The 11,368-nt window shown below is 35.3% G+C and overlaps 1 protein-coding gene across 1 annotated transcript in view; it reads left to right on the top strand.

Moving 5' to 3' along the window:
- Window positions 1–840: 840 nt before the first annotated feature.
- C2cd6 (C2 calcium dependent domain containing 6) overlaps window positions 841–11,368 on the top strand; it is a 15,229-nt gene continuing 4,701 nt past the window's right edge. Inside the window, exons 1-2 of the mRNA XM_033760607.1 lie at window positions 841–920; window positions 8,549–8,592. Of these exons, the coding sequence (XP_033616498.1) occupies window positions 8,587–8,592 (6 nt within the window). The 5' untranslated portion in view covers window positions 841–920; window positions 8,549–8,586. The remainder of the gene's footprint in view (window positions 921–8,548; window positions 8,593–11,368) is intronic.

The following is an 11,368-nucleotide window of genomic DNA, read 5'->3' as shown; positions in this document are numbered from 1 at the left end:
GGTGCAACCACTATGGAAGTCAGTATGGAGATACCTCAAAGAACTAGGATTAGAGGTTCCATTTGACCTAGCCATCCTTTTGCTGGGTATCTTTCCAAAAAAACTAAAAGAATCATATCACAGAGATATACACACACCCATATTTATAGCTGCACAGTTTGCACTAGCTAAAACTTGGAAACAGCCCATTTGCCCATCAGTTGGAAACTGAATAAAGAAGGTGTGATTTTTCTATAAAATGGAATATTACTCAGCCATAAAGAATGAGAAAATATAGTCATTTATAGGAAAATGGATACACATTGAGGATATACTCCTAAGTGAAATAAATAAGTCACACATGTATAAATACTGAATAGTTTACTCTGGTGTGTAAACTATAGTAGTACCTAAGATCCTAATGATATAAGGGACAATGTGAAATAGGAAGAAAGGGGCTAATGGTGTAGGGAAAGTGGGAAGGGTGGGGGAAAGGTAATAAGGGGAAAATATGAGAAAATGAAAAAATGGAAATGAAATGTTTGTAAAGGGGAAGAGGAGGAGGGGTGAAGGGAGGGCAGGGACAAGGGGAAAAAATGAGAACCAAGACCTGTCATGTAAAGGTACAAGATCCCAATGGTGAATGTGACTGTACTGTATACCTAAAATGTACCAATAAACTCAATGAGGAAAAAAAAGAAATAAAATTTTACTTTGGATTGCTTTTCTCACAAACTCAGCTCCTGTCTTTTGTAAATTTAGAGGAATAAAAGCATAGCATATTAAAATGAAGATTTTAAGGCAGAGGAAAACTTTTTGCTTTTTAATGTTTCAACCGATATATTTTCTTTTCTTATTCCAGGAAGTGAATATAAATAAAATACCAGAAAGCCTAAGTAATAACCAATATGAAAAATGGTCTGAGGATACTATAACATTAGGTAAGAAATTAATTTGTTTTTATGTTTATCATTAAAATAATTAAAATCAAGGTGTTATATAGTTTGCTATAGGCAAATCTGATTTTTGTTAGAGAATAAATATATATTTTATCATCAATTTGGCATATAGTATTTATTTTGTAACATTCCCAGGAAAATGTTTAGACCCTATTAAAAATTTGTAAAACGCTTAATGCTATTTTGCTCCTTTAAAGTTATAGAAAAGTTAAATCTTAACTCTGATCTGTGAAAAAGAATTTTTGTTCAACATTGTAAGCTGTAGAGCCATTGGCCTCTTCCATGTAGAGGAGAGAAAGAGGAGGAGAAGCAAGAGAGAGAGGAGGGGGAGAAAGTGCAGTTGGGGAAAAAGAAGAAATTAAATTAGCATTAAATTTTTTAAATTACACAAATTATCAGTAAGAGATTTAATTAGAGAAAAATACATGCAGGCTTTTTAAATATCTGCCTTTAAGAGAGTCCCTTCAAATGCAAGTTAAATATATTACTATGCTTTAAAATGCATTATATTTATCTTTAAAATCTTTGATTTTTTTAAAGTATGGAATATTGATTAGTTATAAGATTTGTACCACAACTTAATAATGTTTCCTATTTCTACTTCCCCAGATATATCAGGATTTTAAGTATATTCATGACTGAACTTCAGGGAAGCAACTAGCCTAACAGAGTTATTGTATCTTTAGTCTACATTTCATCTGGAACATTCAAGTTATAGGTTTAGGATAATCACCTACTTACTTTTCAATATCACTGGGAAGACATGATATCTCTCAGCAACTAGTAGTCCCCCCACCCTTCTCGAAAGAGCTTATTTTGAGGCCACTGGATCATCTAGTAACTTCTTTCCTTTGGTTTGCCTATAGTCCCTTGTAGTCCAGCTAGCATTTATTGATCACTATGTTCTAGGTACTTTACTTGGATTATACATCAACCCTCACAACAACCAATTGAGGGAACTATTATTATTTATAAATAAGCTCAAGATCAAACATTAGATAATCAACTATAAATCACTAATTCATAGGGGTTCAATTTGGTCTAGTCAGTTTGACCTGAGATCTCAACTATTTAACATATTACCATTTATGTCTTATTGTTACGGAAGGAGTCAGTAAGTGATGCACAGAGAGGTAGCAGAATGGAAGTAAAATAATAAATTTACTTATCGATAAGGGTCGATTGCACATAAGCCGTGCCTGGATTGATGACGCACTGGCTTACAACTTCTCCTTTTATAGGATTTTACAGCCTTGACTTCACATGAGTGGTTACATTTCATTCTCACAGTTCAAATCACAGTCACAAAATAGTTAATCTTTTCAACCCAGATGTAACAGTTCTTTGCAGTTGGGGAGTTTACCTTTAAGATTCGCCTAGTTATCTATTCTAGCCCATAGGAAAGGGGTGTTCAGGGTCACGGGAGCAAATGTTAGCAATGGGTTCTTTCATTTAGACACTTTTATGATCAGGTTGCTCCAGTCTCTGGGAGCTCAAGACCTTGCTGTGCCCTATTATCTCAGGGTCAGACCCAATGTCTCATTCAGCAATTAGTGCCTTTGGTGCTTATTAATTCTGAGCTAAACAAAACAAACTGCTGTTAGAGACAGCAGAAGCCACTTTACATCGTAACACTTTATAGGTTTTTGCTACTTATAAAAGTTTTCTCTATCATTATATATAATTGTGTTGTAGCTATAAAATAAGGTAATATTACTTATTTTACCTATGAGATACCACAGCTTGGAAAATTCAGCTGAGTTGGGGACATAATTAAGATGGCAAAATAAGAAGCCCTGTATCCTTTTTGTCCACCTCAGACACATCAATGACAGTGGAAAAAACAATTCCCTTTATTATGAGAATTTTTCAGAAACTTTTTGAGTCTCCGGCATGAGACCAGCTACATTTTTTCCAGAAGTAAAAATATTCAAAACACTTTCTTGCCATTCACCCTGCCCCTTACATTGTTCCACATAACCAGTGAGAAGCTCTAACTCACAGCTTCTTCCTGGGGAGAGCAGGAGAAAATGGGAATATGGTCCAGTATTCTGACTTTTTTCTGAGGACTGCCTGAGGCACTGGCTGTTTCTGTCTTTTTTTGTAAACTTAGGGTACCATATTAGTTCACTTTTTTTGTTTGTTTTTGTTGTTGCTTTAACAAAATAACTCCAGGTGGGTACATTATAAATAAAAGTGTTTTATTTAGCTCACAGTTTGGAGGCTCAAGAGCATATGACTTGCACCAGCTTATGTGTAATGAGAACTGGAAGCATGTGTAAGGGGGCAAGAGGGTGACGTGGAAGCCAGAAAGTCCTGCTCATTTATTTTTTATAACAACTGAGTCTTATGAGAACTAACAGGGTCCCAAGAGAACTACCTTAGTCTCTTTGACATAACCACTTTTACTAGACCCTATCTTGTAAAAGTTCCATTATATCCCAACATTATCATGCTGAGGACCAAACTCCCCACACTTGGGTTGTAGGGGGACAAACGAAGAAAATAATTACAGAAGGCACAAAATATAGGGAGAAGGGAGTCAAAGCATATCAATAGAAATACAAAGGTGACACACGCCTGTAATCCCAGCACTCAGGAGGCTGAGGCAGGAAGATCGATATGAGTTTGAGACCAGCTTGGGCTACATAGTGAATTCCAGGTTAGTCTCAACTACATAGTGAGGCCCTGTCTCCAAAAAAAAAAAAAAAAAAAAAAGATTTAAAACACATACAGGCTAAAATTAAAGGAATGAACAAAGATATAACAAATGGTAACCCAAAAGTATCAGGAGTGGGTATATTTACATCAGGAAATAGACTTTAGGTCAAAAAGTATGAAAAAACACAAATGAGGTCATTATATAGTGATAAAGAATTCACTCCATAAACAGAATATAATTCTATGTATGCACTAACATTAGAGCATCTAAATATATGAACATCAAAACACCTAAATTGTACAAAAAGAACTGAAGAAATAGATAATAATATAATAATAGTAAGAGACGTTGGCAACTAACACACTTTCAATAATGAGTAGAATAATAAGACAAAAATGAACAAAGAAACAGAAAAATTGAACTAGGTAAACCACATGAACATAACTATAGCCCAAATGGACATATCTAGAAGATTCTAACTAAGAGAAACATAATATGTATTTTCTCTTGAGTTCATGAAACATTCTCCAAGCAGATGGCATGTTAAGTCAAAAAAAATAAGTTTAAAAAAAAGCATTTAGACCAAGTCTTTTAGGCTGTTCTCTAAAACTTTCAATCCTTCTGTCTCATCCTCCTAGAGAACTGGAATTATAAGTGTGTACCACCATCCTCCACTTGTAAATAGGCCTTTCTTTTTAAAAAGACCTACAAATGGCCAATTTGGTATATGAAAAAATACTCAACAGGAATAATCATCAGGGAAATACAAATCAGAAGAACAAAGAGATATCATTTCATCCCATTAGAATCCCATTAAAGCATTGTCACAAAAACAAAAAATAAAAAATGCTAGTGAGGACAAGGAGACTACATTGAAATCATACCACACCTGTCTTTTCTGGGTAAAAAGGAGCAAAAATAGAATCAGTAGCAAAAAGAAAACTATAACTCACAAGTATGTGGAAATTTAACATTCTTTTTAAACAGCCAAATGATAAATTTTAAAATAAATTAGAAAATATCTCAAGATGTATAGGATGCATAAAAAGCAGTAGTAAAAGGAAGTTTATATCAGTAAAAGTCTTTATGAAAAAAGAATAAAGATGTACACTTAACAATCTAACTTCACACCTCAAAGAACTAGAAAAAGAACAATATAAGTTCAAAGTTAGCAGAAGAGAAATAAAAATTAGGGCAGAAACAAACAAAATGGGGAATTTTTTAAAACTGTTTTTTAAAAATAAAATTAACAAATTATCAGCTAGATTTAGGAATGAGAGAAGATGCAAAATCAAAAGTGAAAGAGAAGATATTGCAAGTGATGCAAAAAATTTAAAAAGAACATGAGATTATAATGAACAATTATATGCCAACAAATTGGACAGTGCTGAATAAACAGATAATTCCTAGAAACATTCAACCTGTGAAGACTGCACATTGAAGAACAGCAAGTCTGAACATACCTATGATTATGAAGGAGACTGAGTCAGTAATGAAAATGAAAAGCCTCCCAATGAGAAGCGCAGGACCAGATAGCTTCACTAGTGAATTCTAACATACATGTAAAAAATTAAAAGCATTTATTCTCAAATGCTTCCCAAAGCATGAGCAGAATGAAACAACTCTAAACTCATTATATGTTTAGCATTACCTTGACATCAGAGCTACACTGTAAGACTTAAAGTCTCACTTCCACTCCACGGAGCATGAACAGCCGAAAGGGCCTTCACAATGCTGAGTCCTATAGCCCAACGATGGCTCCGGAGGCAAGACCCAGGGCCTGACTTCCCAAAGCTGTGAACAGCCAAAAAGGCCTCCACGATGCTGGGCCCTAACACTCAGCGAGGCTCCGGGAGCTAGGGAGAAACGAGAAACCCAGGAGGGATCACACCAGGCTAGATGGTAAATAGACCTTTATTAGTCTGGCCAGACCACACTCCCAGAGCCAGGTAGCTCAGAGAGGCAACTGCTCAGGGGCTGAGGTACTTTTTATAAGGTTTTTCTAAACAAAGAGTCAGGGAATTCACAGAACAAGACTGCAAACACATTGCTTATCTTATGCAGGAAATGTTCTAGGGTCACCTTTTGTCAAACCATTTGCCCCTGGGGGGCTGTTAGCCAAGTTAGCAATTAGCATATGAAGAAGCAAAGTCTCTGGCCTATGAGCATGGAGTCACTTTAGCTTATTCAAGTCTTACAAAAGGCCTGCCCAGGAAAGAGCTGCCCAGTGTCACAAGCTTCAGTCAGAGGCCAGCCCCTGTATGCTCTCTGGTGGACCCTAGCCAGAAGCCTTCAAAGACAACAGGAACTGGGGAGTACAGTCCCCTGCCAAAGGCCCTCTCAGACAATAGGTATATAAAGGACCCAGCAAGAGGCACACCTAGATACCATCCCAAGTGTGCTTGGGCCCCAGCCAGAAGCCTGCCCAGATGACAGGTGAGCTCAAGGATCCAGAAGGCCACCTTTCTGAACCCAGGAATTAGTGTACTGGTAAGCAGCAGAGAAAAGGCTTCTTGATGGTTTGCTGAGAGTTGAAGACCACTGGGTGAGCAAAAAGTTGCCTCAAAAAAAGGCACAGCAAGCTGCATCTGTTGAAATGAGAAGACATGGAAACAAGTCACAAAGCCAGATTTCCAGATCACCTAAGGCAATCCCAAAGGGAAACAAGACCTAACAATCTGATACTCAACCACCTGGAATCCCTGAACTGGCAACAAGAGGATCTGGAAAAAAATGAAATGAGAAATAATTTCCCAGGAAATAGCAGAGATTGTGTCCATAGTGCAAGACACGACGAATAAATCTAGAGGAGACATAGATTTTTAAAAAATAGAGGAGCTGAGGAACATGATGGCATCCCAACACAGGAAACAAATGGAATCCATAAAACAGATGCAAATATATTTCCAGGAGATTGAAAATTTATACAGCAGAATGAGCCAATGTAAAGATAGAATTTCAGATATAGAAGACAGGACTGCAATTAGTGACCAGGAAAAAGAAAGGTTTATTTGGTTCACAATGTGTAGAGGTTTCAGTTTGTAGTTGGCTGGCTTTGAGGTAGGGTGGCATGGCAAAGAGGCATCACAAAGGAGAAGCAGTTCATGGCAGGCAGAAGGCAGAAAGGAAAGAGAAAATGACAAGCAGGAATTAATGACTTTTTTCTATCCCTTATATTTTATCTAGTCTACCCACTCTTAAGGTCAGGTAGCACTCACATCCAGGGTGGAGCAGCCTTAATCCTAGCCTCACACCATGAATTGATCCCAGCATCACATCCTTGATCTCTGCAGCACACACCAATAGCCTCCTCCATAAAGCTTTGAGCAGACCTCTAGATACATGGAATAACATATATTAACAGAGCTAGTTGCTAAAATACAATTATCTAGATGGATGTAGGAAAAAAGTATTTGACAAAATTCAACACCTTTCAAGATAAACACATTCAATAAACCAGGAATAATTGGAGAGTACTTCATTATAATAAAGATCACATATGAAAAGCCCACAGAAAATATCATTCTCAAGAGTGAAAATAGGAACTTTTCATTAAGATCAAGAACAAAGCAAGAATGCTCACTCATATCATTTCTATTCAATATAGTACTAGAGGTACTAGTGGTGAACTTATGACATGCATGCTGCAGAAGGCTGTTTGTATCATTGAAAGCTCTAAAAGGTCCACCATCACTGTTTCAGACAGAGCAGTTAGTCAAGAAAAAGAAATAAAAGGTATCCAAGCCAGGAAGAAAGAAATAATGTTATCTTTGCAGATGACATGTTCTTATATGTAGAAAATTCTAGACTCTCCACAAAGAACCTACATTAAACTGAAAAATTCAGTGAAGTTGATACAAAATCAACATGCAAAAATCAGTTGTTTCTATAGACCATCCATGAACTACCTGAAAAATAAATGGATTAAGGACTTAAGCCTAAGACCTGAAAGAATATACAAGCATATACAGGAGGAAAGTTCAGTGACTTAGAGATGGGCAATAATTTCTTTAATAGGACACCAAAAGATAAGCAATAAACACAAAAGCAAACAAGTGGGACTACGTCCAAGTAAAAAGCTTCTGCACCATAAAGCAAACAATATAGCCTTAAGAAGCAGCCTATAGAGCCAGGGATATAGCTCAATGTTTCCACCACCTGACTTGCAAGAGCAAGGACCAAGTTCTGTCCCAGGTACCAAAAACATAAAAAATAAAGAAGCAGCCTATAGAATGGAAGCAAATATTTTCAAACCATGTATCTGGCAAGAGCTCTACATTCAAAATATATAAGGAGCTTCTTAAATTCAGTGTATAAAACAAGATCAAACTTAATAAGCCAATTAAAATGGGCTAGGAACTAATATTCATTCTCCAAAGAACACATGACCAACAGAAAAGCGAAAAGGTGCTGAACATCATGAATCACCAGGGAAATGCACATAAAAATCATCATATCATCTCATACCTGAGTTAAAAGATCTGTTGTTAAGGTCAAAGGATGGCAAGTGTTGGCCAGAGTGTAGAAAATTAGAACCCTTGCTACCACTGGTGGAGATATGCAATCATGCAGGCACTAAGGAAAACAGTATATTGGTTACTCAAAAAAAAAGACAAATAGAAATCTTATCACTTCATGTATATTTTATCCAATCCCCATTTTGTTCATTTACCTTTCTATTTTCCCAATGATTCATCAAGAAAGGAAAGCAGTATATTGGTTACTCAAAAAAAAAGACAAATAGAAATATTATCACTTCGTGTATATTTTATCCAATCCCCATTTTGTTCATTTACCTTTCTATTTTCCCAATGATTCATCAGGCTGTTTTTATGTTGCCTTTTGATTGTCATGAGAAAAAGTATAATACTTTATCAATGTACATAAATATGAATGATCTTTTTATTGTTTTGTGTAGAATGAAACATGTCTATTAATTTTTTAACAGATGTCCCATGTAGAAGCAATGAAGGTGAAATTACACCAATGGAGGTAAGGGGAGTTGGAAGAGAACTTCTAGTGCAGTGGTCATTATTTTATAAAGGAATAAAATATTTGTAACCAGAGAAATAATTGTAGATGGGAAGAAATAAAAACCATGCAGGAAGTTATTCAGTTATTTCATTGTTATTTCTGGGGCCAGGGATTTAGCTCAGTGGTTCTGCTGCCTACCTTGTCAAGCACAAGGTTGCAAGTTCAATCCCCAGTACCAGAAAAAAAAATTGTTATTCCTATTAGGGAAATATCTATACTATTGCATGATTTTTGGGGGGAGGGGAGTTTGAGAGAGGGTTTCACTATGTAGTTGAGATTGACCTGGAACTCACTATGAAGCCCAGGCTGGTCTTGAACTCACAGCTATCCTCCTGCCTCTGCCTCACAAGTGCTGGGATTACAGGCATGCACCACCATACCCGGCTTACTGCATGATTTTTTAAATTAAATCACTCGAGAAAGAGAGGTTTCAGTATAGAACAGGAATGTTTAAGAAAACATTTGAAGATAGGGGACAAAAAGGTGTTGAGGAAAGAGAAGAGAAAATAAGGAAAAAATTTGAAGTTTTTTATAAGATCCTAGAAATGGATGGCATAGACCTAACTGTACTTTTGACTCTTTCTTACCAAAATCCTTTATCATTTTCTAAATTTAGCCCATGGAAAATGGAATATTACATATTTTATAATAAAATCAGTAAAATGAAATTCACTTGATATAACTCATTTTTCATCTACTTTTATAGGAGTCATTCATTCCATTGAGCAGTTAACCCCCAGGGAAACCACCAAAGAATATTAAGGTAACCTATGGCACACATGCCACTGAGGCTGTTTGTTGTCACTCAAAGCCCTGAAAAGTTCACCGTCATGGTTGTACTGTTTTCTCTGGGAGAAGTTTCTCTGAATTAAAGGTGTCTACCCTCACACTTGAAGAACAAAATGAGCTAATCAAAATAATTTTTAAAACAAATGAAATATAAATTGAAAATACATTTTAATGTCTCCCATTAGAAATATGAAGTATTCCTACTCCATTTATACTGATCAATAAGGAAAAAATCTTTGAAGAAATAGCAAAGCAATCTGAGATGCCAGTTATATAAACTAATCTCCTAGACTCATGAAAATTATAGCCTAACATATGACAATAACAAAAAATAAATTCAAAGGAAATTTAAAAGCCTGCAAAATTATTTTAGTGGAAATTTTAATAAAGCATAGGAAATAGCATAAATTCTTCTTGTTATAGATAATTTTATATTTTAAAATGAGAATGATCTGAATGTAAGCTTAAAGGTACACCAGAGTGAAGTTTTTCTGAGAATGATAAGTTACTTTGACCTTTACATCTATTTGAATCACTATTAGAAATGATTTTTTTTTTTTAAAAAAAGCAGTGTTAAAAGTGTATGCCGGTCAAAGAGTACTGTATTTTTGTTCTAAGGTTCTTCTCTGAAATATTTAAATCCTTCTTAAGCTCACTAAATACATTATTAATTTTCTTATGTGTTTCTTCTTTTATCTCTTCAAACATTTTAGCCACTTGGGGTTTTTTTGTTTTGTTTTGTTTTGTTTTGTTTTGTACTGGGGATCAAACTCAAGACCTTGAGCATGCGAGGCAGGTGTAGCCATTTGGTTTTATGTAGCGTCTTTCCTCATGCTAGCACATTTTTCTGCTATGATTTCTGTAAACATTTTTATGCCATTCTTGTTGTCTTCTGTCTCTAATTCTAGTTAATCTTAGGTGGTCTTTGCATCTTCTAGGATATCTTAGGTAATTTCACTTTCTCTCATTATTTTTAAGGTATCTCTGTGCATATAATCAAGAGCATCAGCCTTTTTTTCTAGTTCAGAGATTCTCTTACATTGGTCACTTCTGCTGTTTCCACTTTCGATAGAATTACTTACCTTCTGTATTTCTGCTTGGAAAATTTTTATAGACTGTAACTTCTTGCTAAATTGGTCATTCATGTCAATAATTTTGGTTAGCTGTACTAGTCTTTTATTAGTATAATCATTAAGCTCACTATTTTGTTTATCAAATCTATTACCTTTTTAGAGATATCATCATTGAGGTCACTGAATTTCTTCTTTTCACTTTGTATAATTTGACTCTTTGGTATTTTATTTCCTATTGGTGCCCCTTAGTGTTCTGCTTTGGGGAATATTGGCAGTTTTTGCAGGCATTTTCTTGCCTTTTTTCTCATATGTCTGTTTTGTTGTTGTTTTTCTATGGTTTGAGGATGAATTTCAGTGGGAAGACTTCACGACTAGTATGAAGATCAACTTTTGGCTTCACTGATATCCTTATGGTCTTTTATTCTGTAATGTCTTTAGTTTCACTCTAATCTAATCTTTATTACTTCTTTCCTCCTATTAGCTTTGGATTTAATTTGGTCTTCTTCTAGTTCTTCATATTAGACTGTTTATTTGAGCTCTTTCTTTTTAATGTAAATGATAATAGCTAATTTCACTACATCTACAAATTTGAGTGTATTTTCATTTTCATTTGTATCTGTGCGTTTTCTAGGGTTTTTTTTCTTTTTTAGTAACACATTTGCTAAGAATTATTTAATTTATATAGATTTGGGAACTTTTAAAGTTTTCTTCCATTACTGAATTATAGCTTCATTCCACTTTGGAAGAGAAGAATAAACTCATTATTGCGAAATTTAATCAATTAAGAATCATATTTAGGCTGGGGATTTAGCCCAGTGGTTCTGCCACGTGCATTGCAAGCACAAGGTCCCGAACTTAATCCCTATACCAAA

The sequence above is a fragment of the Fukomys damarensis genome, unplaced genomic scaffold (assembly GCF_012274545.1).
Source record: "Fukomys damarensis isolate Sample0158 unplaced genomic scaffold, DMR_v1.0_HiC HiC_scaffold_118, whole genome shotgun sequence".
Classification (NCBI taxonomy): domain Eukaryota; kingdom Metazoa; phylum Chordata; class Mammalia; order Rodentia; family Bathyergidae; genus Fukomys; species Fukomys damarensis.
This window is presented reverse-complemented; position numbering and strand designations above follow the sequence as displayed.